A 26,529-nucleotide genomic window follows, 5' to 3' on the forward strand; every position below is an offset into this window, starting at 1 on the left:
CAATATCTATATAACAACTCGTCAGTGTAGTGAATTTTAGGGAATCGTTCCTTCTTTACTGTTTTCTTTCGCTCAACACAGTTCTTACGATATATCATTCGTTTGGGTATTGGGAGAAGCTTTTGAATTTATTTATTTATTACCACGTTGGCGACGCTAGGTGGATGTCAGCGGAGACTCCCACCCTAGCTTTCTTCCCTTGTATCTGACTTCGTATATTACATTTGCGATTGTCGAGATGCTGAATAGAGGCACGATGGATTCGAAAATTTTATGCGTGATAGCCTGCCAGGTCGCCTGCTCGCTGTGGTGGCGATCTTAGGTGGTGATGCGGATGATTCTATCCTTCTGTTCACGTATCAAGATCTTCGGCCTTCCACACCCAATATCATTTGGATATAGAACAAGAGCTAATAAACGAGGGCCAATAGTCTCCGATTTATCCGTTCTACAACTTAGCGTCCTTGATATTGTGGTGCAGTATCACGTGACTAAGCTTATAGTATATATTACGATTATCTTTCGTACATAGATAGGCACCTTCTTCAATCAATCCTTTGCAACGATCAACTTTCAGTTCATTTCTATCTACTTGATTGCGGGTCGCCCCTCTGATCTTTTGAGCTCGATCACATATCGTGCCACAATATAGTGCTCTGAGCATGTTGGGGAGCGCGCACGAGGGAGTGTTACGAAGCATTTTTAACGAGAACAGCACCAGCGATGAACGCACGCGTTATTGGATGGATTTCCGTGCGAGGAGTTTTAACAACCTTCTTCAAAGACATATTCTCTATATTAGAACGGCTTACGACCAATTAAAACCATAATTAGACGTTGTGATAATGATGAATTTTGAGCTACAGTATCTACTTGGGGCACACGGGCAGACTCAAGTAGTAGTAAGTAATGCATCACTAAAAACGACCTGCTTGGTACCTATCCTCTTCGCTAACGCATACAGCCACGCACGACTGCATCTCCTAATCCACCATTCCACCGTCACCTAGAGTACGCATGTGCCCTGGACTTCCAACACTCGTGACCTACTCACGGCGTCTTCGAACCATTATCTTCGCCCCCTTCGGCGGAGCCGTGAGCTCAGCAATCTGCCGGTTAGGCGGGCGCCGTCCGTTGTACTCAGCCGGCAGCTCCAGGTCATAATGCTTCAGGATGTAGGCCATGGTCATCTTGAGCTCGAAATCGACCAGGAACCGACCGGGACAGGCATGACGACCGTGGCCGAACGGTAAGTAGTCTGGCGACGTGGTGACGAACGAGTTTTTGTGGTATCCCGCCTTGGGGTCGTCTGTCTGTGCCTGGGCATTGCCGTTTTGCGTCTCCTTCTCCTTCTCCTTCTCCAGATCACGAGAAAAGCGCCAAGGGTCGAATTTGTTCGGGTTCTCAAACTTGGCCGAGTCCATCTGCGCCTGAGAGGCCAAGAAGGCGACGATGGTGCCCTTCTTGAGCGGCACACCGGCATCCGTCACAATGCCATCCTTCATGACCTTGCGCAGGAGGCCGCGGTTGCCAAAGGGGAATGTCACACGCATCGACTCCCGTGCCACGCTGTCGTACCCGGCCATGTTCATAAGCTTTTCCTTGGTCCAGCCCGTGCCGTCGGTGCCCAGCTCGCGGTCGGCCTCTGCCCGCAGCTTGGCAATGATGCCGAATTCTTTGTCTGAGTCGAGGATGTTGAGCAGCATCTGCACCGCCGTGCCCGACGTCTGATGCATGCTGACAAAGTTGGTTGACGCGAGCCGGATTGCCATGGTCTGCACGTCCTTGACTTCCTGGGGGCGTCTCTTCTCCGCGAATTGGAGCATGGCTTGCAGCTGATCCTGAGCTTGGTGTTCCTTGTCCTTCTTGAGTGCGGCCAGGCGTTCCGCGTACTGCGGCTGCAGGTGTTCCTTGATCTTGCCCAAGTTGTACCAAGTATGGATGCTGGTCAGGCGGGCGACGACGGGCAAAAAGATTGAGGGGATGCAGTTCCCGATGATAGCAGTCAGCATGACTCCTTCGATAATGTCGAGTGACCGCTTTAGGTAGTCTTCATTTCTGCACAGCGGAAGACCGACCGTGAAGCGACTTGATGCCGCTGCCACAATCATCCGCACCGACTCATCGAGATGGATTTCCTTCCAGTTCTCCGTGTCCATACCCAGGACCTTGGGCACAATGTAGTGCAGCTCATCGTCCACTGCCGGTATGAGGCTTTTGATCATAGGGCCAAGGGACGTCTTGACCAAAGCGAATTGCCATGGGTCCCCCCAATACTTGGAGTGACCAAGACTGTATGTTGACAGATTGGCTTGCAGAAAGGCTTGCGACACGCTGAGCGCCGTGTCTGGCTGTGACATGGCCCACTCCACAGAGCTTTCCGGCATGATCAGGTCCGCACGACCACCGTAGCCCGGCACCAAGACGGTCTCGCCTTTTTTTCCAAACTGCACTCGATAAATTAGCTTGCAAGCAGGTCATTCAGTTTGGTTGCATCTTCCTACCTTGTAATAGGCTTCGGTGTACAGCGCGGCGCAGTCATAGTAGTACCTCAGCCTCGTTTTCAAAGAGAATCTCTTCTTCCCATCGGGCTCTCCCGCTAATGGTAGTCCCAAGTCATCATACTCGCCCACAGTTGACATGACTGTGTACATTGTGTAGATCACGGCCAAGATGACACAGCCGGTAACTGCCATGGCCACATTCTTGCCAGAAATCGGCACATCTTGCAGGTGCAAGGTCATTGTGACGAGGTGAGGGAATTTGGTCACGCGTGCTGCCGCTGCGGTCCGCGTTTTCTTGAACTTTTGTTGTCTGTATGAGTATCGGTGTCTCAAATTATGGAGCGTAACAATAAACTCACGCGCAATGCACGCAGCCAAAGCCTATGCTGGTATGTACTATATGTAAGTCGAATGCCTTTTGCGTCGTTTGGTGCGTCTGGTCGGAGCGCTCAAGGCACAAACACGAGTGAACCGAAGAACATCTGACACAGGAGCGATCCGGAGTATTCTGCAACTTGTGCATCATGCATGATACCACTGTTTACCGAATCGCGGGATATTCGGGATATCGCAGTTATAGCCGGCGGAGTCTGCCAGTCAGCACCATCTCCGACTGTTACCCAAAGGAACGTACCAATTGGCCCGTCGGCTTTGTAAATCTCTCCGCATCGCTCTGGGGTGATGTAAAACAGCACTTGCACAAAAATGGAAAGGCTTTGGAGCGCTGATTGTGAAAAGTGAGTAGGGGCGAGGGACTCCATTACAGGTGCTTGTGAAGACTTTGTGGTGAAGCGCAGCGGATGCAACATGGAACTCACTCTTTCCAAGCCAATTCGTCTGAAATGCGGCCTGAAGCTGCCAAATCGACTGGTCAAAGCAGCCATGGCCGAGTGCCTAGGCAAGGCTGATGAGCACCATTTGCCAGGCAGTGAAGAATGCTTGGCTGTCTATCGGAGATGGTCTCAGGGCGGATGGGGACTCATCATAACAGGTATGATAGATTTCACTCCGCTATTTCTTTCAAGATCGAATCTCTTCATTACAGCGTGTGCTGTTTCTGACTGGCAACAACATCACAGGCAACGTGCAAGTCGACCCAGATCATCTCGGCGATCCCCATGACTTTGCCATCAACAGTGCCCTGCCCGAGGCCACCACACTCGCGGCTTTCACAGCCTGGTCCAAAGCGTGTTCGAATGGCGGCACATGTCATGCCTTGGTCCAGCTGTGTCATCCCGGGCGCCAAATTGCCTTCGGCAAGGGAACTGTAGCACCCAGCGCAATACCCATGGACTTCGGCACCGGTCTCATGCCGCGCCTGCTCAACTCCTTCGTGTTCGACACCCCGCGCGCTATGACAGTCGCCGAGATTCACACCACGATCCGGAACTTCGCCAATGCCGCACGTCTAATAGCGGCTGCTGGATTTGCAGGCGTCGAGCTGCATGCGGCGCATGGATACCTGCTCGCCCAGTTCCTATCACCACGATCTAACGTCCGCACAGATGCCTACGGCGGTAGTGCCCATTCTCGCGCCCGTATTGTCGTCGAAGTTATCCGTGCCGTTCGCGAGGCGGTCCCGCCAGATTTCTGCGTGGGGCTCAAGCTCAACTCCGTCGACGTTGGAAGTGCTGCCGGCATGGTCGACTGTATCGAGCAAATCAGGGTCATTGCGGAAGCTGGAATCGACTTCCTCGAGATCAGCGGCGGTAGTTTTGAGGACCCCACCTTCAACACGGGGCCTAGTGCGGACGCCAGAAAAGCTAGCAGCGTCGCGCGCGAGGCTTTCTTCATAGAGTTTGCCGAAGCTGTTCGCGCCCAGTTCCCATATGTTCCACTCATGGTTACGGGCGGATTTCGCTCGCGCCACGGCATGGAAGCGGCACTGGCCGACAACAGCTGTGACTTGATCGGTGTTGCGAGGCCAGCCGTCATGAACCCCCTGCTTCCACGCACCTTGATACTCAACCCCGAAACGCGTCACCAAGACGCATTCCAGCGCGTAAAGAGAATTCCGCCAGGGAAGGCTACTCAATACCTTGGCATTAAGCTCCTTGGTGTGGCCCCGGAGCGGGTAAGTTCCAAATCCACTTCCAAGCAGTAGCGTTGGGACGGTGAATATAGACTAAATCTCCGATATCAGGATTGGTACACCAAGCAAATCAAACTAATAGGGTCCGAACCAAGCAACAATTCGATTACTAAGCGGAAGAGGAGGGTGGCGCAGATCATATGCGTAGCAATCCTGGTGACCCTATGCTTATGGCTCAACAAGCTCCGCTTTTCCCGCTGGAACTAATGCAGGTAGCTTGGATAAGGCATAAGACGCACTTCCAAAAGCTTTGGAACCAATGTTCAATCTAGACTCGTAAATTCAGAAGAAGTCAATACTCGTTTACGTTTGCAGTTTTCCAATCTTCACGCATCTATGGTAGTTCCCTTTTCTGGCTATATTAGATACAAACCTGCAGGTAGTCAAGAATCCGGGATCATCCATGACACGAATGAGAAGTCCATGTAGTCGTTGGATTTCTGACCTGATCTAGTAACCTAAGCGAACTACATCTAGTGCCTAGTATGTCACTAACCATGCGTCGATCATAGTTCTCTACGGTGCTATTCGTCGCAACTCTACAGTGCACAAAATCCGATGTCAATTCTCCATAAGAAATAATTTCCAACCCACAAGTCCGAACGACAACCCAAAGATTCAGTACTTCAAATGTCTCCGTTGTTTCGTTGTGAGTGGGAACCTCGGAATATTAGTCAGAAACATCGGCTTGGCCTGAGATATTCCGAACCCGTTCCTAAATTGTTCTCCGCAATAACTAATCTTGGTGACCCAAGAATTTTCCGTGCGCCAAAAAAAAATGCACCCTTACATCGGAGAGGATCCACGTTCCATGCCCTTTGTCGGGGCTCGGCATGTCGCCCTTAACTCGGGTTACTAGTCGCTCCCCCCATTAGTTGCAAGAACGTGTGCGAGTATCTAACCCACTAGCCTGATTAATTGTACTCGTTTACTATATCTAAACCCTATCAAAAAAGAATACTAGACTTTGTTTCCTTTTCAAAAACTAGAGTAGGTTTGTCCATTGAAATTCCATCTTGGAAAAAAAAAGACGTCACCACCAAATTTTCTACCGCGTAAACAATGCCAGCCGCTACTACCCTGCCCAACGCTGCAGCCGCCGAACAGCTCGAAGTTCTCGCAGCTGCGCTCACGGACGCCGCGACGGATCTCCGAACCGGGGCCGACTCGTCGCCCCAGGACCATGCTAAACTCGTTGATACGCTGAGGAGCACCGTGGAGGTGGTGAATCGGCCGTCCGATGACCTCAACGATATGATGATGGCGTTTGTGCAGTGCACGGCTATCCGGCTGCTGTTCAAATGGAAAGTCCTCGAGAATATGCCTGCCGAGGGCACCATCTCGTACAAGGAGTTGGCGGCCAAGGTTGGCGGCGACGAGAATCTCATTAGTGAGTGTGCACTCGGAAAGCGCCAGACTCATGACACGGGCTGATTGCATTGTTTTTTACTGTTCCTTAAGCCCGCCTATGCTGGTTCCTAGTTGCCACGGGCATGCTGAAGCAAGAGGGCGCAGACCAAGTCGCCCATACGGCGCGGTCCCGGCCCTATGCGAGCGTCAATCCGCTCAGTGCCATGCTACAAATTGGGTAAAAAAAATCCCTTTGAATTTCCTGAAACCAATACGTTTTCGTTGAGATGCACTTATCAACTGACCGTTCTACCTTCTAACACTTACTCCAACTGACCAGATTTGACGAGTACCTCCCATCCTTCCTCCATATGCCGAGCTACTTCGACAAGTACGGCGTACGCGAGCCGTCGGGCCGCCTGCACAGCATCAAGGCGTCTGCTGAGGGCCGGCCCGAGCTAACGGCCACTGAGATCATGTACGCGCACCCGGAGCGTGTCGCCAACATGACGCTCGCCATGTCGTCTATGGAGAACATGTACCCACTGGCGGGTGTGTATGATTACAGCTGGGTCGCCGCTGCCAGGGACGCGGACCCAGCCCGCACCTTGATTGTCGACGTTGGCGGCGCCAAGGGGCACACGCTCGAGGCCATCTGCAAGGAGACGCCGGGGCTGCCCATCGAGCGCTGCGTATTGCAGGATTTGCCCGAGGTTATTGATGTGGCCAAGCGTATGGTAGGGGCAAGCAGTAGCCCAAGTCCGAAGATGGTGGCGATAGACTTTTTCAACGAGCAGCCTGTCAAGGGTAAGAGATCTCGTTTGATATCATTGCTCAGCTTCCCCAAAGGCGCCAAGCTTCAAGCACGAGTTCTTTTTACATCCATCTGATTGTTTCACAGGTGCCCTGATATACATTATCCGCCGCTGTCTTCATGACTTCAGCGACGAAGAATGCGTCGAGATCTTGACCCATCTCAGCGGCGCCATGGCATGTGATAGCAGGCTTCTCGTCGGCGAGACGGTGTTGAGCAACCCACCGAGCCGACCTACGGCCATGGTGGATTTGCTGCTGTCGACCATTGGGGGCAAGGAGCGCACGATTGAGGGCTTCAACAAGGTTGCCGAGCGCGCAGGATTGAGCTTGTCAGGCGTACACAAGGCGTCTTTTGGCGACTTCTCCATCATTGAGTATAGCAAGGTATAAAACAAAACAAAAAAACTTCATGGTGATGCTGGATAAGAGAGGACTATGCAGATCCTGGTTATGATAGGAGGACTTTGAATTCAAGTTTAAAAGAGATGACGAGATGATGCTTGTATTCATCGTGTACAGGCACGAAATAGATACTCACCAAAGTGACGGCGTACCTATGCTGGGATTGTCATTCAATATCCAACCCATCGGTTCCGTGTTTGTGAAATCGAAAAGATTGTCCATGGCCTAAAGATGGGGTTAGTTTAAAAGAAAAATGAGGCTTTGTTCAAATGGCAAGTTTTTGACTCACCGTGTGTGCAAAATTCTCCATAGAGTGATTGTTTTGGGCCAAGTCTGTCGGGTCAAGTGCTTCGTCACTGGACCCGGGGCCGCAGACCTGGAATTCTGACGCCATAGCCGTCAAGATTGGCATGCACTTTTCTTCTACTGCTTCCACAGCCTCGATCAATTGCCCAGTAGTCTCAGCTTGACTAAGCCCAAGCATGAGCCCCTTGATCTGGGCTGCAATGACACTCATGAGAAGGTAGCCCTTGACACTGGTCTCTCCGGCCTCGACAGTCTGCAGACACCATTGCTTGGACTCGTCAATGACAGACAGCAAGTCGGGCCGCAGTGGGGTGAGTTCAAGGCTGTCATCTTCTTTTAACTGCATCCGAAGGTCTATGGCGATGAGAAACGCGGCATGGATGGCGCCGGCTGGGTAGAAGCCCGCCGAGCATGTGATGAGACGCTGCAATTCATTTGCCTCTGGAGCAACTGGACTGTTATCGAAAGTTACTGGATAGGCCGCGCGCCAAATTTTCAAAGACGACTCCACAACCACCTTGCGGGAAAAGGCGTAGGGCGTCTCGGTGAACGATGCACCAAAATAGGGAGCGTGGAGAGCCAAGAGGTATCGATGCATGATGAAGTCGGCCATGCGCATCTCAAAAGGTGAAGGTGCAGAGGTTGTGGTTGAGCCACTATAAGCCAACAAGCTGCGTCGTAGTGACTTGTAGGCGTCGCGGAGCTTCGAGTCAAGCTCAAGTGTCTTATCGTAGGCAATGGGGGATGCGAGATCATTCAAGAACTTCACCACGGCCAGGCGCTGCGGAAACGTTTCGCGGAATGCCATCGCGATGGAGACTTGTGTGAAGGAGCCTGGTGGCTGTGATACTGGATCGTCAGTCAATATCTGCTCGTCATCAAAGTTACCTGGGGGTGCCGTGTCAAAGTCATCAAGAGAGATCAAAGGAGGACCCCCAGACGACAAGCTCGATTCCAGGGCCATCTCCAAAATGGTGTTCCATAGCCTTCGACGCATCTCAGCGGCGAATCTCGTTCTCTGGGGCAGGACGGCAGGATCCCGATGTAATCCCATGTAGATTGCTTTCCTAAGTAGTGCTCCAACCGAGATCCAGGTCGAATCTTCGACTACGCCTAGCCTTTCTTGAGCGACTAGTAAGAGAAGGCTGGTCTGAAGGGTTTGGATGTCGAGTTGCGACTTGGATTTCGGTTCCGACAGCCAGCTTCGCGCGGCGCTAACCCATCGAGTAGCTGAGGTGCGCAGTGAAAACCGTTCATCATACGTCACGGCGCCTATGGCGAGCACGAGCGACAGCTGAACCATGAATGCCTTGTCGGCAGTTGCCATGTTGGATATCCAGACCGCCTCATAGTCTCGGCGAAACGACGGGATGTGGATAATGCGATGAATAGATTCGGTCGACCTAAAGTAGCAATCTACCAGTGCATCCGAGATTTCTTTACGTGGCAAGTCGGGTGTGGATGAAGGGAGCCATGAAAAGGTCCGCTGCGATTTGATGAACCTTGCAAGGGATTTGCATCGCTCAATCCCTGACCAAGCCTTTGTCGCCTCTGGGCATGCGTGTGCATCGATGGACTCGAAGACATCGCGAATCTTGTGCTCGTCAGCCGTGTTTTCTTTTTTTCATGACAACAAGGACATGTGCTAGTCTTACCAGGAGAACACCATTGACAGTCCAGTGACTTTGGCCAAATAAACGTGTCTTGTGGCTAACCCCCCGGGCGATTGCCTGTTGCTGGCCCAGAGAGCTACCCTCGCAGTGGACATGAAAGGTACCGCTAAGGGTTGAGTTAAGGGTTTGGATGTTGGAGTGCGGGGGTTCGGGGGATGGATTGGCTAGCCTTGAGGTCAGTTTGGACAGCTGATCTTCGAGATCTCGGATCCTGAGCTTCAGCCTCAGTGACTCGGCATCCAGCGTCGAGGTTTGACTCGGAGGTGTTGATGCAGCTATAGAACTGGTAGCAAGTGAACTTGGTGCATAGGTCGGAAGAGACAACCCGCTCGTGGTGGATGCGCTACTGCCCAGCGGGACTGACTCTCGATGCCTGGGAACCGGCGTCATTTGAGCCTGAGGAATGGAAGCGCGAGAGAACGGCGTGCGGTGGTTGTGAGATTCATAGACACAGTTGTCATTCCTTGCGCGGAGACAGTTGCTGCATGGAGACTCATGATTACACCGGATCTTCCGTTTCCTGCAAAGCAAGCACGACCTATAATACTGTCAATGCAAGGACTCTTATAAATGCAGAAATTGAGCCTACGTTGCCTGCCGCTTTCTTCGTCCATCAGGCGCCCGATCGGTCATGGCGGATGATGCGATGAACAGCTAGAGATGATGCACGTCACGTTCTGTGCGAGACTGACGAGCATGCGAGTGTGGATGGGTGGTATCTCTGGATATTGCCAGAGAGGGATGATTGCATGTAGAAGTTGTGTCGCGCGCAGCTTGTATGTTGGTGCAAGCGGCTCGATGGGGCGGAAATGCTCGAGTGGTAGTAGTTACCATCTCGGATTATTAATAAAAAGCCATGAACTAGTCACATGCTTTTTCTCTCTTCTTGAGAATATCAGTAGTTTTATAATTTATGAGTTATCAAGTAGACTAGGCAGTTTACTAAAATACTGAACAAGTGAATATTTCTATTACTACTAACTGTATTGTATCGATACGTAACTAACTACTCAACCATCTTGAATATGATTTTTTGATCAATGATTGCCATAACTATATCACGCATCATTGTTTCGGGTACAACACGGCCTGCCCTTTAGCACCGCTACTAATGCTACCCTACATGACTGGAATCACGCTGTCGGCCTTGCCACGCCGCTTCTACAAATTTCCAGTCGGGGACAGATCGGGGCGTGTTCGGTTGAGCCGATCTGTCCCCGACACCGAACTCCGCCTCTGTCACATCAAACGCAACATCTATGAAATCTCCTGAGAATATTAAAACGAGAAGGTCCCTTTGCTCGAAAATGGCTGTGACTCTCTATTCAACTACCTGCAGTCCAAGAACTGGTGCACAAGACCACACTCTCGCATCCCCCCTTTCGTCGTTCCTGCAGCGTTTGAATAGTCCAGCTTTCCTACACCATCACCTGCAACACTTCGCAGTCTCCTTTGAAACTGCCGAATCTTCCTATTCTACAACCTCTTTCACAAGCGAAAAAAAAATAACCAAACACCCAAGCTACACAATGGCCGCAGAACCACTACACTCGCCTTCGCCCAAAGAATCGCACTCCCCCCATCGCGACACCGAACGACGCCTTCACGCCACAGACGCTACCATCGACGACTTCGGCCCAGCACCCGAGGGCGGCCGCCGCGCCTGGATCGTAGCAGCCGGCGGCGGCGCCATCTTCTTCAGCACCCTCGGTTTCGCCAATTCCTTCGGCACATTCGAAGAGTACTACTTGCGGCATCAGTTGAAGGGATGGTCTGCCTCCGATATCTCGTGGATCGGTTCTTTGGCTATCTTTCTCCAGTTCTTTGCTGGGATGCTGAGTGGACCGCTATTTGATCGGTATGGTGAGAAGGTGAGTCCGGTTTTTTTGCTTGTTTCTGGGAAAGGCAATGCGGACTGACATGGTGCGTTTGATTTAGATGATTCGGCCGGCGGCGGTGCTTTACGTTGTCTTCATGATGGTGCTTAGCGTTTGCAAGAGCTACTGGTCCATTATGCTGGTACAGGGTGTGCTCATGGGCATCGTCATGGGACTCTTGCAGATCCCGGCTTTTGCTGCTGTATCGCAGTATTTTGAGAAGAATCGGGCTGGCTCGCTTGGTCTGGTGGCTTCGGGCTCGTCGATTGGCGGCGTCGTCATTCCAATCGCGCTGTCTAAGATGTTGAATCAAAGCTCGCTGGGCTTTGGCTGGTCGGTACGAATCGTTGGGTTCATGATCATGCCGTTCGTACTGTTTGCCGCCGTGGGCATCAAACCTCGATTGCCTCCGCGCAAGACGGAGTTTTGGCTCGTGTCCGCGTACAAGGAAGGGCGCTTCATTGTCTTGATTGTCGCACTCTTCTTTATGCTGTTTGGCATGTTCACGCCCTTCTTCTACCTGCCTACCTACGCCGTCTCACGAGGCATGAGCCCCACGTTCGCGGGCTACTTGCTTTCCATTCTGAACGCAGCGTCCACTTTTGGTCGCATCATACCTGGGGTGCTCGCCGACAAATGGGGCAAAATCAACATGTTCGGCTTTGGAGGCGTCATTACCGGCATTGTCATCTACACGATGAACGAGGCAGACTCCAACGCAGCCCTGATTGTGTACGCAGTCTTTTTCGGCTTCACCTCAGGCACCATCATCTCGGGGGGATCTGCTGCATTTTCCACGTGCCCAAAGGACGCACGAAATGTTGGGACTTATATGGGCATGGGAATGGCCATCGCAGGCATCGGAGGGCTCATCGGACCCCCTGTCAACGGAGCTATGGTCAAGAATTATGGAGGATTCTTCGAGGTCTGTATGCTCAGTGGTACCCTGTGTGTCGTTGGCGGTCTTATCGCAATCGCGGCCAAATGGTGGACACCACAAGGCCTCCTGGGCAATGTATGAACCTAGCATCCTTTCGCTCACTATGAGATTGCCGTCTACGGCTGGGCTCGAAGTCTCGTGTGGAGTTGTGTTATATTGGCAAATGATGGTGTAAGTTTCTGGCAGATAAACGGCTAATTCCTCATTGGGATCACTGTATTATAAGTTTAAATCGAGTTAGTTATGCGTAATCTGTACATTATCAGTCGTGCAACATCATCTGCAAGTAAGCACTGACACTTCAACCTTGCGCTTTTTGCATCAGAAATGCTTGCAGTTTAACGGTCTGCGATTCCCATCAAGCTTCGTTACCCCACGTGAAAAAAGCTTACTTTATCAATGGCAGATATCTCATGTTTACCCCGAATATCGATTTCGATGGCGTTCCCGCGGTTCAATGACATGAAGTTGTCAAGTAGCAGTGCAGCCATGAATTTATCCATTCAGAATCGATATACCTAAACATACTTGACCATGTACATCGCTATTCATTCTTGGAAAAGAAAAATGTCCACATGTGTCTCACCTCTCCCATACTTTATTTATAGACAGCAATCTTGACCCCGTTTCGATTCGAAGGCCCAATCCGCATGACAGCACGGTAGGGCTCGGGATCGCGGGCCTCGAGGCGCGAGTATTCACGCGCCATGCGTGCGAGCATGTAGCAGGCCTCAGTCTGGACCATCATCTGAGCCGGACAGCGGCGGGGCCCGCCACCGTACGGCAGGAAGCCCCAAGTACCGCGCAGGCCGTCGAAGCGCTCCGGGTGGAACTCTTCAGCGTCCGCGCCCCAGTGATCCGGGTCGCGGTACATGACGGTTTTGGTCACAGAAACGATGTCACCCTTGTGCACGCGCAGCGGAGCCTGTCCGTTGAGTCCGCCGCCAATTGGGAGCGTGGTGTCTGATAGGCAGGCGCGCACCTGGGTGACGTTGTTAGGAATGAGGCGGTGGGCTGTGGTGTTGGGTGTTAGTCTTTGACGGCTCAGGCTGACTTGCAGGTAATGAGTGCGGCTACGGGTGCTGAGACTTACTCTCATTGATGACTCCGTTAAGATAGGTCATGTTGCGCAAGACGTCAAAGGTCAGGGGGGCATCTTTGCCCAGTGCCAAAACCTCCTGACGGAGTTTAGCCCAGGCTTCCGGATAGCGCGCCAGATACCAGATGCAGTTGCTAATCAGCATGGAAGTGGTGTCATTAGTAGGCACAATGATGAGACAGACCTGCGAGCGCAGACCCTCCTCATCGCCGCGCATCCGGCCGGCCATGGTCCACAAGAGATCTGCCCGCTCCGGGGGAAGCTCCATTCCCTTGCTTCGCATGCGGTCGCGCTCGTCCATCTCGGCAAAGGTGGCGCGGATATGTCCGTTGACGAAATCGTGGATTTCTTCGACGGCCGCCAACCACCAGTTCCAATTGAAGGCCCACAGGAAGCGGTGACTCTGAGCCCGCAGGCGCGCGCCTTGAAGCGCCGTCACCATGTTCATTGCAAACTTGGCGCGAGCTGGATCAGTGAGTGAATGCAGCGACTCGCCGAAGATGAAGTCGGTGTTGATGTCCAGGAACCAGCGTTGCAGCAGCGGCATGACATCAAACGTCTCGCCATCCTTAGCGAAGAGGTCAAGGAAGCGGTCGGCAAAAGGTTTGATGCGATCCGTATTGTGGTAGACGTCCCTCTCGAAGAAGGGCTTTATCAGGACACGGCTGAAAGCCCAGTCCTCGCCGTCGGTGGTGTTGATACCCTTGTCGGCAAACGGCATAGTAATCTTGGAGTTGCGGCGGATGGGCTCGACGCCAAAATCCTTGAAGTTTGTGGCGTAGACAGCCTTGAGGATCTCGGGCTCGGTCGTGTAGAACCAGCGGGTGCCGAAGAAGCGCAGTGAAAAGGTCTTGGGCCGGCCGGCGTGCAGCTTGCGCAGCCAGTCCAGGTAGTAGTCCCCCCGAAGGGCCCGCACCTGGCTCACAACGGTGTCGAGCCCCAGGAAAGGCTCCCACTGCCACATGCGCGGCGCAGGCTCGCAGCCATCAGGATCATCTTGGCCGGTGCTGCTTTTGCGTTTGCTGAAGATGGTGCTTAGCAGGATGACGGCAAAGCCCGAGGTCACGACGAGCCAGGGCAAGTCCATACTTCCAAGGCGCTCCCCCAGCCCGACGACGTTGCTTGACGGAAGCTGGGCCACGGATGGGACGGGTGCGGCCATGATGGACAGTGAATAGGTGTAGTCTGAGTATGGAGAAGTCGTAGGATATTTGGAATGCGTGTAAATCAACTCCAACCCAGGAGGTGGTAGTGACGGTGGTCAACGATGCCAATATCGTAGGCCAGCCAGCTCCTTCCATGGTGACTATTCCCCGGCATACAATGGAGATGGCACTGGTGTCGATAGCGCAACATGGACGGTTCGTAGGATTGATCTCAGCTCGCAACGCGCAATTCTCCGAGCCAACGCGGGCGGCGTATAGCCAAAGCCCACGGCGATGGTGTTGCATGAAAGCTTGCGGGATTAGTAAGACCGGAATATTGATATGCATGTGGACGGTCCGTCGACGCCGCAACGGACGGACGCAGGCGCCGAGTTGACGGAGAATAAAACATTGTGGGCCTGAAGCTGACGAGGTGGGCTGGCCGGTGGGGGAGAGAGAGGAAGGGCTATTAGCTGCCTACCGTGCCTGATGAATGGCTTCATTATTCCATCCCTGCCCTTCTGCTGCATCATCCTCTACAAACATGACCCCAGACGCCACCATTGTGGTGACTGGAGCTGGTGGCGGCCTAGGGAGCGCCATCGCCGCTCATGTCAGCCGCCACTTAGGCCACTATCACGCCATCTACACGGTTCGCGATACGTCTCGGCCCCATGAAGCGCTGCGGGCCGCCTTACGACAACCCACCAGTTCGCAGCACTCGCATCAGATCCTGTCGCTAGACTTAGCCCGCCTCAGCAGCGTGCGCGCCTTCGCCGCGTCTGTCAACCGCCGTGTAGCGAGCGGCGAGATCCCGTCCATCCGCGCCTTGATCCTCAATGCCGGCCTTCTCGAGTTCGACAAGCAGACGTGGGCGCCCGCCGCCGATGGCGGCTTCGACATGACCTTTGCCTCAAACTATCTCGGCCACTGGTTGTTGACGCTTCTGCTGCTGGAGAGCATGGACCGGACCTGCGGCAGAGTAGTCGTTGTCGGGAGCTCAACTCACGATCCCTCAATTCCCATGATTGCGCGCCATTACCCGTCCGAGGCGCTGAAAACCTTCATCCATGGCAGCACTGATCCCCTCGCAACCGGCTCGTGGAGCAGCAACAAAGAAGATCCTACGTATCATAGTGGTTTCCGGCGCTACGGTGCTGCAAAGATGTGTCTGGCCATGATGGTGTAAGTAAGCCCAGCCCCTGCTCCCCCTTACTGCGTGTGGTCAGTGCGTGCAACAGTTCAGCCAATGCAACACCATCTACCCCATCAAAATATCCACCCATCATTTTCAACACGTGATAACTCTACCACCATAACAGCTCTTACAAAAGCGATTGCGGCAATCAATTCGTAAGATATAGAAGGTTAACTTTTATATCGCGTAGCTGTAAAAAAGTTTAGTGTTAATGTTATAACATTAACGCGCCGGCACCAAAACAAAACACAGTTAAGGGCTGCAGCTACCTAAAATCGCTAATTACTCACTCTACTATAAGAATCAGAGCTAGTAAAATATATAGAAAAACTATCAAAACGCGGGCTACTACCTTCTTAATCTATAGTTAAAAATTATATGGCTGTTATTATAGAATAGGAGCTCTCCGATAGCTAGGTTACTTATTTTTTACACCGTCACTGTAACGGCTCAGCACCCGTTCCTACATACATCCGAACAGGATCCGAACTAGGGTACGATTCGGCCTANTGGGAAAAACGACTATATAAACCTAACCTCTATAATAGCTTATTAGGTAGATTTTNGATATCCTTTCGTACAAGGCCTATAGGTGTCTATTTGAATCAAGGCTCGTTTGATGTCCCACGCACTCCCATATGCCTCTGAGTGACGCTACCGCCGATACTGATCCGAGTAGTCTTGCCTGCGCCGTTACAGTCACCACGATAACCTATGCATTAGAAAAGCCACCGGTATCGACCGCGACTGTTATCTAGCTAAAGCTCTAGATAACTACTAATTATATTTCAATCTCCTCTATACTAAGCTCGATTAATACGACGTTGCGCTATATAATATCTATAATATAGATAAGAAGGGCTTCTTACTTAGCTAGATCTTACTATCTAAAAGAATCTTTTTAAAGGCTATGTAGGATTAAAAGAAAGTGCGTAAGGCACTCTAAGATAGGAGTAGAGATTAGATTACGATTATTAGGTATATCTGCGCTGATAGGAGCTTGGTAGATCCTGCGATAATCTTTAAGGGAGTAGATAGTCTTCGCGATGAATGGCTACGGGACCTAGAGGTTGAAAAATACTAGATTTTTTGCTATAGCAGCCTATCTAGATAGAGTAACAATAAGCTCGCGCTAGCTTAGGTTAAGCAGGTATTCGATCGGCTCACGAAGAAGAAAGTAAAACGCGACTATAGAATACTGCTCGTTAATAGGCATAGCAGCCACCTTACGCCGTCGTTTATCGAGTACTGCTATACCCATCGAATACTACTCGCAGTATTTCCACCTTACGCTACTCAGAGCCTTTAGCCACTCAACGTTAGCGTGTACTCACCTCTAGCAACCGCGTATAGCACCGAGCTTACTAATCTACTCTATAGCGATTAAGGATTACTTAATATGCAGAAAAGTGATTTCCTCCGTATATTTTAGGCGGTATATACATCTACTTTCACAGCTAATAATATATTAAGTAGTTTTTAAGCTAGTAGGATCTATCCGCGCGAGCCCGACGTCGTAATAAAACGCTTCGAAATATCACTACTACGAGCTAGTATAGATACAGAAATTAGAGAGGCAGGTTATAGAGATACCTAGTAGGAGCTGTTAAGAATGTTTACTGCTGCGGTGCTGGATACATTAAAAAATGTAGCTAAACAGCTTAAATAGGCGCTCTATTTATTACAGACTTAGAACGAGCTTTTATACTATAAAAACGACGAACTACGCGTCAATATTACTACTAGAAAACGCCGTAAATCTAAACGTAAGCTTCTTAATCTATAGCAGCACGAAGAGTATTATAGCACGGCTATAATATAGAGCCTACGGTTAGTAAGGGAGGCTAGAGCCTGTAAGGTAGCAGAACAATAACAAGAGCATGAAAAAAAACTCTAAAAAAACAGTAGAGGGAGGAGCGAGCTGCCGCAGCTATATATAAAAAATAGATGGTATAAGCTGCTCGTGAGCACCGAGAAACGGCTAGAGTAGTGCGGCAGGAGGAGCGGGCTGCGAGGGCTGCACAACTAGCTACTGCGCGCGCTAAAAAGGCACGAGATCGCGCTACTATAACCTTATAAAAATCTCGCAATAGGCAAAATAAAACTAAGCGAAAAGTTTTATTAACTTAGAATATAAAAATAACAAAGCGGCGTCGTGTTGTAGAGGTTGAAAGTAGTAGTAGTGATGCATCACCACCCGCCAAGCCTCCTACCAAAACCACCACCCGCGGCCGCAGTATGCGGTTGCCTAGTAAATATTAATAGATATATAACAAATATACGATTATATTAGTACTCTAATAAAAAACCTTGCGATAATAACGTTTTGGTGGTGGTCAAAAGCTTCATTTTTTGGTGGGCACGCATTTTGGTGGGGTGTTGCATTGGCTGAACTGTTGCACGCACTGACCACACGCAGTACACACTAAACCCCGTCCGTGCGAAAAGGAAAAAGATCCTTACATATGCCTAGCGGAGAACTCCAGCGTCGCCTAGCTGTAGATCCAGCCCTGAACTGCATCAGCACAGTAGGCATCGATCCAGGCACCATGTCCACGGGCATCGTCCGCAATAGCAACTGGTTCGTACGCGTCGTTGTGCACGGCATCGTCATTGCAACATTAGCCCGCTTGATTGCTATCATCTGGCCATCCCCCAACGGTGCCCTGCGCACCCCGGAAAAGTCAGCCAAAGACGTGATAGACGCCGCCCTGGCAACTGCCAAATGGCAAAACAAGGGCGGCCTGTATCTAGACGGCTCACAACTCAGTGACATGAGTGAGGAAGCAAAGGATCCTGGTAAACGCGCATTGGTATGGCGCGATAGTATCAGGTATACAGGCCTCAAACAGGAAGAAACAATACTTGTGAATTGGAACTAGTTCCAACAGTCGAATCCGACCGCCGAGTTGATACAATGTTTATTTTTGACCCACTACTATGTATCTAAAGTTGCTCTTTGTAGAAATCTAGTAATATACAAGGATAAATAGCACGCATCCTATCTATGCACATGTCTAATATATATCCTTGCACACACATACATACACACACATTCTATGCTTTACAGCTGTTAGACTTTGGTCCTTTGCAACACTTCGGTAAACACATTCAATGCACTCAGTACCGCTCTCGCAGTCGTTTCGTCCACATCCAAGGCTTGTACATTGCCTACCTGGCCTGGGTCCCCTGTGGCCCCACCGCCCAGCAAGAGCGCGTCTATGTGAGCTGCAGCGGCGGCAAAGACGACGAACTCGCGGGCTGAATTTGCCCCGGAAGAGCTTCGCATGCGGCTCTCAAACACTTGCATGGCGACCCGCAGCACGCCGCGGATCTGGTGTAGAGACGGCTGGTTCAGAATGGGGAACTCGTTCTTCTCCAGCTCGCTGATGAGGTCGAGGCACAGCGAGGCTAGCATCTGCCGGTGCATGCGTACAAAGTGCCCATGGCTGTTGCTGTGGATCAGGAGCGACATGTATGCGTCTGACATGGCTAGGGGGGGTGTCGTCGTATTCGCTGGCCTGCCCGTGGCAGCCTGATTAGTACATGTGCCATAGAAAGCTGACATGCTGTGGCCTGTTATTTCCGGGGCATATGGTGCGGAGACAGCCATGTTCGGCACGCTCGAGTTATCAGGCCTCTCCTGACTGGCTTGGGGGCAGAGGAGGAGCATGGAGATCTCCATCCGCATGCGGCGCGAGTAATAGGATGCAGGCTCGGTGAAATCCGGCTCGGAAAACGAAGTGTGAAGAGCCAACACGAATGATCGGGTGCACATATCGAGCAGTCTGCGTTGGAACTCTATGGGCTGCGGCGGTTTCATTGCATTGAGCACTTGCATATTGGCGTTGCATGCCTCGTTGAGCTCAGCTCCGATGCGGTACGCTTCATGCGAAGTCTTTGGCGTCCTTGGCATGTTGGCTAAATGTAGGATCCGTAGCCGAAGCCGCTGTGTTTTTGCTAAAAGCCCCAGAATGGTTGTGGGTGTGAAGCCTTGTTGGTTAACCCCTCCTTCAATGTCTTCATCCAAGATGTTTGATGGCGGCTCGCAGTCATAGCCGTCGGGAGCAATTGGGGCCGGTAGTCCTTCAGCCAGGCACGACTGCAAAGACAGTTCTAGCATCGTGGCCCACAGGCGGCGATGCATCTCTGCATCTTTTGTTGATCCATGAGCTCCCTTTGTTACTGGCTCGTGAAAGAGGCGCATCCGGATTCCTACTCGGGCCGGATTATCGTCACTGAACATGAACCGGGAACCAGCTGAGTCCCCAGACTGGGCCTGCGTGTGCCGTGCCAGAGTCAGCAGACACATGAGCTGGGCTATTTCGAAGTTCTCATGTGTGCCCGTGACAATCTTGCGTGACAAAAAATCCCTTGAATAGGCGATCCAGCCCGCGGCCTGCTCCTGCAAAGCACACCCCGAGTCATTGAGAACATGCGGTCCGAGTGACACGCATGACCCAATAGCAATGGCGACAAAAAGAGTACACACAAACGTATCGTCTGCATCATTCCGTTGTGATCGAGCACGATCCCAGAACTGCTCGTATCTCTGCATGAAGGATGGAACGTGGAGAATGCGCAAGGCCGACTCAAAGCTTTTGAAATATGCGTCGAGGAGAGTGTCACACTGTGTTTTTGGCGGCAACATGTCCCACACTGGATTAGCCTGGAAGGCTAAATTCTTGTGAGGCCAAGCAGTGAAGGTCATCTTGCTCTCAGTTGCCTCAATTGCGGTGCGCTCCAGCTTGGCAAGCGTACCCATGAGTGATTGGACGCTTTCAGACCCTGGTGGCAGCTGGTAATGGCTGTCCCGAGTGCGGTCGGCGAGTCCGCGTAGGAGTGACCGCACCCCTTCGGGTTGTATATGTAGGTTGTACGGCTGCGTTGTATCAGGTTCAAGATTTGACAGCTGCTCCGCCAGTATACTGGAGCTTGAGCTTGTGGATGGTGGGAACAGTGGCTGCATCGGCATCTCCATCGGACTATCGGTCAAGGATAACGAAGGAAATTTTGTGCCGGTCAAGAGAGGTGGAATCGTGATATGCTTTGGATCAAGTCCGCGATTGGAAAAGTCGAAGATGGCGTCAAAGATGTTTTCATTCGATTCCGTGTGAGAGGACGTCACGGCATCGAGAGAGATAGTGTCCAGGTTCAGCATGCTCTCCCCGAACATTGTTGACCCGTGAATGGAGATGTAGTGACCCGAGTGGGCCATGGGAGCAAGGGTTGTGGGTTGCTCCAGGTGAGCCTCCAAAGTCTTCGTCGGCTCGCTTGGTTTCGGGTTGGTCCAGTCAGCCCCCTGGTTCGTATTGCCGTTGCGATCGTTGTTGTAGATGCACTTGAGGGCGGAGCGAGACTTGCTACACTGCCCACAAGGCGAGGCAAGATCACAGCTGATCTTCCTCCTCCGACATTCGGTACAAGCGACGGCTGGCCGTCTGCGCTTGTGGGCTGGGCCGGGATCCATAGCACAAAGGCTTGAGCTCAATTGGAGAGAATATGTTGCCAATGCTTGGAGGAGACAAGCTTCGTGGAGACAAGCTTTGTGGCGGCAAGCCTTTGCGGTCGCAAAAGTGCCAACCTCACTGCCTAGAAAGCCAAGCGAGGCTTAAATGAGGCGGAATCAGCGGACTTTAGTTGGCTTTCAAAATGCTGGAAGAGAGGGAATTGCTCTCAAGAGTATGTGAATTGGCCAAGCGGGCACATTGGGATCGCAGATGAGTAGACAACAGCCAAGCCTTGGGGAGAAACTGTAGGTATTATAGCCTCTTTGAGCCTGCAAGCATAGTATAGCATACCCGTAACATCGTGTCGTATTGGCTTCGCTTTGCTTTGCCTAGCATATGCAGTAGTGTTGATTATTGCAGCTCTAGCTGCATATTACGCTAGCTTCCAGAGGCTTGCCATGCAATAGTATACGCGATTCATTTAGCTGTAAGAATCCTACTGTTATTTATTTATTGGATCTATATCAAGATATCGGGAATCTACTCCTTTGGCTAGCGCGCTCCTACAGCCGGTAGTCAAAGCAGCCATTAGGCAGAGCAGCTAGCAGTAGTATGTCTGGAGAGCTGCACCTCGTCTTCAGCGCCGTTTACGAGCTGTCAGTAGTGTTTCTATTTTTTGCCAATCAAGAGGCGTACAAGTGCGAGTAAGATAACAAATAAAATGCATGTTGTTACGAGCAACAAGAAGAATTCTCTCCCTAACATTAGGCAGACAATCAAAGGACCGAAGCAAAGGGTTGCAGTCCGTCAGGTCCAAGTCAAAAGGCAATGATCCGCGTGGGGGCGCGCAAGTCATGTAGTTGGTATCACGCCAGGGCTAACCATCCGAGGAGAAGCAAGACGCCTAGGGGTACGTACACCCAGGTTAAGTTGGAGTTGGGTAGAGGTTAAGTTAGGGTCAGCTCGTGCTTAGGCAAAGGTTGGGTAGAGAGACTCTATTGGCTTGTGATAATATGTAGATAGTGATATCTAAGCCTATTAGAGCCTAGATATTACGTTAGATAATATAAGCTTAGTAAGATATAATAGTAGTCTTCAACGTTAAGAATCAGCAACCTGGCTAGATTAACAAGCTGGTCACCCTACCTGTAACGGGCTGAACGCTCTTTGCATAGCTCCTTGATGGAACCATGGTTCACGCTGAGTACACAATATCTGAACTACGTTTAGACGACGAGCGCAGAATCTGGGTATTACCCCGAGCACTTGCTAGATTCTGCTTACTGTCCGAGCAGTGCTTAGATAGCCTACTCAGACAACGCGCTGAGATACTCTGGCATGGCCTTTCTCTCCGTAACGCCGTTTCTACTATCTTACTAGATATATTTTACAAAACACTAACGTAAAGCTGACTAGCCTTAGTATAGAGCTAGAGAGAGAAGCATAGAACACAAAACCTATATAATAACCTACCCAAACAGTACCGCCTTAGCTATAAGAAATAGGGTATCATATGCTAGTTGCCCAAACGCTAGAAAACACATAGTACGAGAAAATTGAACTCCGAGTTCGTGGCTACTTTCGTGCTCTTTGTTGTGGTGCCGTGTAATTCAATCCGAGTCATAGCCTACTAGTGCTGATAGCAAAGCAGGTTTCTTGGCTGGTGTCGCATCACCAGTTTCCACCGGCAATGGTGTAGAGACTTCTTCTTCAGCTGGGGCATCTCGCTTCCTCTTCAAAATGCCCAGATTAATTCTCGACACCTGTCCGCTGTCTTTTGACAGAAAAGGGTCGATTGCTGCTCGCGTGTTGCCAATAAGCGTTTGTTGCAATCCCTGTCGATTTTTCTCTGCTGCCAGCTCTGTCTTCAGCTTTCTCGTCTTTGTAACAGGCTTAACAGTCTTCGTAGTATCTTTCTCCTCGAAAATCGGCTTCCACGACTGTTGCTCGAGTTCTCGGTCGCCCGAAGCGCTTGCACCAAAATCGACTAAGCCGGCACGCGTCCGGTCTGCCTCTGTCTCGTCCGCAATATCCAGTCCAAGGCTAAACTTTGCTTGTATACCCTCTTTTTGCATCTCTTCCTTCTTCCAGACCTTTCTCTTCACACGGAAATCTTTCCTGAGTCGTGCGTTCACGTCGTATGGGTCTCGCCAGACTTCGCTTTGATCGTAGAGCTCCTCCACCCTTTCTTTATGTTTCTTTTCCGCGTTCTTATCTTCTAGCTTTCCCTCAAGGCTCGCAAAAGCATCTTCCCTCCGTCTCTGGCGTTCTTCATCGGTTAAGAATTTGAGCTCTCCCTCAGCTTCCGGTCCTTTGTCTCCCGGTCCGTAGTCTCGCCGCCGCGCACCTTCAACGACTTTGTACTCGCTATTCTTTGGATCGGTCTGAATCTCCCACCATCCACCGCAGGCACTGTGCTTCATACGAAAACTCCATATTGGTGTGCTGTAATAGTTACCTACCTTCTTCTTTTCGGCATTGAAACGCACGCCCTGGCCGATGATGGCTGGAGGGGTGCAGTGGTCGCACCACACGGCAAAGGGAAGCTCGAAGCGAACAGTGAGGATGCCCTGGGAGATCTTGTTTGCACGTTTGCCGAGAGGATGCGAGTTATTGTTGAAGCTCGGCGGGTTGGAGGCATCTGGCGGATAATACCGCCCCATGTTGAAACCCTGCATCGTTGCGGGGCGTGATGCGGGGAGGGCGCGACGTGCGCTATGTCATAGGGAACTGGTGTGTGAACGGTACGAGGTTAGACTCTCGATGCGGGAAAGACGTTTCGCCGCGGAGGTGGATGACATAAGCAACCACTCCGATTAGTTGCATCGTCGTCGGTCTCCAGTTATGCCGATGATCAGACAGCCTTGCGATGCCCAAACGTGACGTCACCTGTAATGTGCGAATCGGTGGATTTACAGTTGTTCACATCCCAACGCCCAAGCTATGGCTAGCGGCGTAAGAAATTACTCGACTTGGAAGGTCATTTAAGGTTTCTCGTTGATTGTAGCACTAAAAGGCTTGTCTCTTTCTGCGACATGATTAGGGCCGAAACGGCAAAATATGCCCAACTTGAGTTTGCACGCGTCATTTCCAAGTTGAGGGCCTCAACGTGCAACGATAGAGGGAAGCAGTCGAAAAATGCGCTTGATCATATTCTTTTAGATGACAGGTTTATCTTTTCCTCGCATCCATGACGCCATCCAGCTGGTTATCAGAACCAAGAGTAGTCGCGTCGCCCATCTCACAACCTTGTCCTCCCTTCTTCCTCTATGTGACACTGTCGAATAATTTAAGCCTCGGGATCTGTGATGAGCTTGGTGATCTTTCCAATGGCAATCGTTTGACCCTGGTCACGGAGAGTGAAACGACCAAGCTGAGGGTAGTCTTCGAAACGCTCAACGCAAATGCTTCCAGCCGTACCGGTAATCTGCAATCGTGCAATGATGCTCATGCCCTTTGTCGCAAATCCAGGTGCTTTCTTGGATCGCCTTCCAGTGCCCTTCTCGAGCTTATGGAGTAGTGCACTGATGGTGACTTCTTCCTGTGCTGCGTGGACGTGAAGCACACAGTTGAAACCAGCAGTCACGATGGACTTGATGTCCAAAAGTACGACCTGGGCCTCAAACTGAGAAACGCAGTGAACGGGTCGCTTAGGTGAGCACAGCACGTAGCCCTACGTAGTTGCATAATCAGTGTCCAGCCTAGTAACGTAGTCACAGAATCACTTACGGGCAAAATGTCTTCTTCTTCCACACCTCGGATTCGCACGCGAATTTGGTCACCACAAGCCGCGCCAGGAATTTCGTCTTCCTGCTCACCGAACAAGGCGGAGATGTGAATAGTTTGTCGGTTGGGCATCATAAGGTACCTTGCAACTGTCAGTGTGTTTCAGATAGATCTCATACAAACGACTTACTTGTTCTCCTTCTTGATGATACCGGATTCGATCTTGCCTTCGATCATGGTGCCCATGTCCTTGTACTTTGCGGCGATGGGCATCATGAAAGGAGCATTGAGCTTGCGCTCAAGGGCTTGCATGTTGTCTAGGTACTCAAGCAGAGATGGTCCATCGTACCAGGGTGCAAGATCCTACGAGTAAAATGGTCAGTGCAGCCACTAACATAGGTCTCTATTAGTCTTACCTTGGGCACACGGGTCTTGATTCCAGTGAAGGTTTGGGCGCTGACAGGCATCATGCTAATGTCAGTCTTGGGGTTGTATCCAAGACCCTTCAAAAAGGCTACGACCTTGGTTGTGCACTCCTTGAATCGGTCCTCTGACCACTCGACGGTAGGGTCGTCCATCTTGTTTACGACAATGAGAATCTTGTTAACACCCTGTGTCTTAGCCAACATGGCGTGCTCTCGGGTTTGTCCGCCCTTTTCGAAACCAGTCTCGTACTCTCCCTTTCGAGCAGAGATGACGAGAATACCAACATCTGCCTGTGAAGCACCACTGATCATGTTGGGGACATAGGTCTTGTGGCCGGGGGCATCGAGGATCGAGTATCGTCGCTTCTCTGTCTCAAAGAAACCTCGACCAACCTCGATAGTCTTACCCTGCGCACGCTCCTCCTTGTTCAAATCGAGCGCCCATGAAATGTACCATGTTTCTCGACCAGCGTCCTTTGCCTCCTTCTTGTACTTGTCGAGGGTTCGCTCATCAACCATGCCAGTGGAAATGAGGATACTGCCACCCAAGGTAGACTTTCCTGCATCAACGTGACCCAAGAAGATGATGTTGACGTGCTCCTTGCCGTAGATTTCGGCGAGAGTCGCCTCGTCGATGTCGGCGATTTCGTTCTCAATGTCTGGTTGCTTGGCGATTGGCCTTTCAGGGGCCTTCTCTTTGGGGGTTGGACTGTTGCGACCTGACGAGGGAGTTGGCGAAGTACGACCAGAGCCTGCTGAAGCTGGAGTGGGTTCTCCGGTCTTCTCGATAGCCTTTGCGGCAGTCACCTTGGTTCCAGCGTCGATGGTTCCCTTCTCCTTATCGGCCTTTTCCTTGGCAGCAGATGGAGCCCCTGGTGTTCCGAGACTGAGGACCTTGGTTCCGCCTGCCTTTTCAACCTTTGGAGTAGTAGTGTCGCCACCGATAGAGAGAACCTTGGCCTTTGGTGCACTGTCGCCGCCAATGGACAGAACCTTGGCCTTGGGTGCCTCCTTTTTGGCTTCAGCAGCGGGTGTGGCGCCCGCTGAGCCGGCAACATCTGTGTCTCCCCGCTTCGCTATCCGCACAGGAGCCTGGCCCTGGCCTTGTTGTTGCTGCTGGGGCTGGAAGTTCTGCTGGCCCTGGTACTGGCCGTAGTTGGGGTAGCCGCCCTGCTGGCCATATTGTTGGCCGTATTGAGGGTATCCTTGTTGCTGCTGGTAGTACTGGCCCTGGTTTGCGTACTGGTTGTATCCTCCATACTGCTGGCCATACTGGTTGTACCCACCCTGGTAGCCTCCGTAGGGCTGGCCAGGCACGAAAGAGCTCGCGCCGGGCTGGAATGACTGCGCTCCGGGGGTGAAGGTGGGCGCATTGTTGAGGTTCATGCCCTGCGCTTGCTGCGAGAGGCGCTCCTCCTCTTGCTCCCAGTTGTCCGCCATGGTGATGGCGCTTTTTTCTTTAAGAGGTGAGGGCTGAGTTGGGACGGAGAATGCGCTAATGGCCGGGGATGGCGGGCGTATGAGAA

At 51.4% G+C, this 26,529-nt stretch overlaps 11 protein-coding genes across 11 annotated transcripts; 5 read left to right on the top strand and 6 right to left on the bottom strand.

Annotated features, from left to right (window-relative positions):
* Positions 1-1,046: 1,046 nt before the first annotated feature.
* On the bottom strand, positions 1,047-2,642 carry COCVIDRAFT_104353 (hypothetical protein; the record flags this gene model as incomplete). Its single annotated transcript, XM_014699189.1, has 2 exons — positions 1,047-2,447; positions 2,505-2,642. 2 exons carry the CDS (start codon positions 2,640-2,642, stop codon positions 1,047-1,049), a joined length of 1,539 nt encoding a protein of 512 aa, XP_014554675.1.
* A 669-nt stretch (positions 2,643-3,311) lies between these two features.
* COCVIDRAFT_39424 (hypothetical protein) lies at positions 3,312-4,828 on the top strand (the record flags this gene model as incomplete). Its single annotated transcript, XM_014699190.1, has 4 exons — positions 3,312-3,495; positions 3,584-4,578; positions 4,648-4,679; positions 4,780-4,828. 4 exons carry the CDS (start codon positions 3,312-3,314, stop codon positions 4,826-4,828), a joined length of 1,260 nt encoding a protein of 419 aa, XP_014554676.1.
* A 1,028-nt stretch (positions 4,829-5,856) lies between these two features.
* COCVIDRAFT_104258 (hypothetical protein) lies at positions 5,857-7,152 on the top strand (the record flags this gene model as incomplete). The annotated part of the gene is made up of 4 exons (XM_014699191.1): positions 5,857-5,986; positions 6,058-6,184; positions 6,287-6,753; positions 6,848-7,152. 4 exons carry the CDS (start codon positions 5,857-5,859, stop codon positions 7,150-7,152), a joined length of 1,029 nt encoding a protein of 342 aa, XP_014554677.1.
* Positions 7,153-7,296: 144 nt separating this feature from the next.
* Positions 7,297-9,776, bottom strand: COCVIDRAFT_17600 (hypothetical protein; the record flags this gene model as incomplete). Its single annotated transcript, XM_014699176.1, has 4 exons — positions 7,297-7,389; positions 7,454-9,064; positions 9,126-9,681; positions 9,733-9,776. The coding sequence occupies 4 exons, from the start codon at positions 9,774-9,776 to the stop codon at positions 7,297-7,299; spliced, it is 2,304 nt and encodes a 767-aa protein (XP_014554662.1).
* Positions 9,777-10,450: 674 nt separating this feature from the next.
* Positions 10,451-12,041, top strand: COCVIDRAFT_39426 (hypothetical protein; the record flags this gene model as incomplete). Its single annotated transcript, XM_014699192.1, has 3 exons — positions 10,451-10,493; positions 10,758-11,014; positions 11,082-12,041. 3 exons carry the CDS (start codon positions 10,451-10,453, stop codon positions 12,039-12,041), a joined length of 1,260 nt encoding a protein of 419 aa, XP_014554678.1.
* Positions 12,042-12,558: 517 nt separating this feature from the next.
* Positions 12,559-14,146, bottom strand: COCVIDRAFT_104257 (hypothetical protein; the record flags this gene model as incomplete). Its single annotated transcript, XM_014699193.1, has 2 exons — positions 12,559-12,974; positions 13,054-14,146. 2 exons carry the CDS (start codon positions 14,144-14,146, stop codon positions 12,559-12,561), a joined length of 1,509 nt encoding a protein of 502 aa, XP_014554679.1.
* A 602-nt stretch (positions 14,147-14,748) lies between these two features.
* COCVIDRAFT_17603 (hypothetical protein) lies at positions 14,749-15,393 on the top strand (the record flags this gene model as incomplete). Its single annotated transcript, XM_014699177.1, has 1 exon — positions 14,749-15,393. One exon carries the CDS (start codon positions 14,749-14,751, stop codon positions 15,391-15,393), a length of 645 nt encoding a protein of 214 aa, XP_014554663.1.
* Positions 15,394-17,867: 2,474 nt separating this feature from the next.
* COCVIDRAFT_28254 (hypothetical protein) lies at positions 17,868-18,284 on the top strand (the record flags this gene model as incomplete). The annotated part of the gene is made up of 1 exon (XM_014699194.1): positions 17,868-18,284. The coding sequence occupies one exon, from the start codon at positions 17,868-17,870 to the stop codon at positions 18,282-18,284; it is 417 nt and encodes a 138-aa protein (XP_014554680.1).
* A 191-nt stretch (positions 18,285-18,475) lies between these two features.
* On the bottom strand, positions 18,476-20,872 carry COCVIDRAFT_28255 (hypothetical protein; the record flags this gene model as incomplete). Its single annotated transcript, XM_014699195.1, has 1 exon — positions 18,476-20,872. The coding sequence occupies one exon, from the start codon at positions 20,870-20,872 to the stop codon at positions 18,476-18,478; it is 2,397 nt and encodes a 798-aa protein (XP_014554681.1).
* Positions 20,873-22,462: 1,590 nt separating this feature from the next.
* COCVIDRAFT_28256 (hypothetical protein) lies at positions 22,463-23,530 on the bottom strand (the record flags this gene model as incomplete). Its single annotated transcript, XM_014699196.1, has 1 exon — positions 22,463-23,530. One exon carries the CDS (start codon positions 23,528-23,530, stop codon positions 22,463-22,465), a length of 1,068 nt encoding a protein of 355 aa, XP_014554682.1.
* Positions 23,531-24,141: 611 nt separating this feature from the next.
* Positions 24,142-26,443, bottom strand: COCVIDRAFT_104331 (hypothetical protein; the record flags this gene model as incomplete). The annotated part of the gene is made up of 5 exons (XM_014699197.1): positions 24,142-24,525; positions 24,582-24,720; positions 24,769-24,941; positions 24,995-26,014; positions 26,090-26,443. 5 exons carry the CDS (start codon positions 26,441-26,443, stop codon positions 24,142-24,144), a joined length of 2,070 nt encoding a protein of 689 aa, XP_014554683.1.
* Between the last annotated feature and the right edge of the window lie 86 nt (positions 26,444-26,529).

The sequence above is a fragment of the Bipolaris victoriae genome, assembly GCF_000527765.1.
Source record: "Bipolaris victoriae FI3 unplaced genomic scaffold scaffold_65, whole genome shotgun sequence".
In the NCBI taxonomy this organism is placed as follows: domain Eukaryota; kingdom Fungi; phylum Ascomycota; class Dothideomycetes; order Pleosporales; family Pleosporaceae; genus Bipolaris; species Bipolaris victoriae.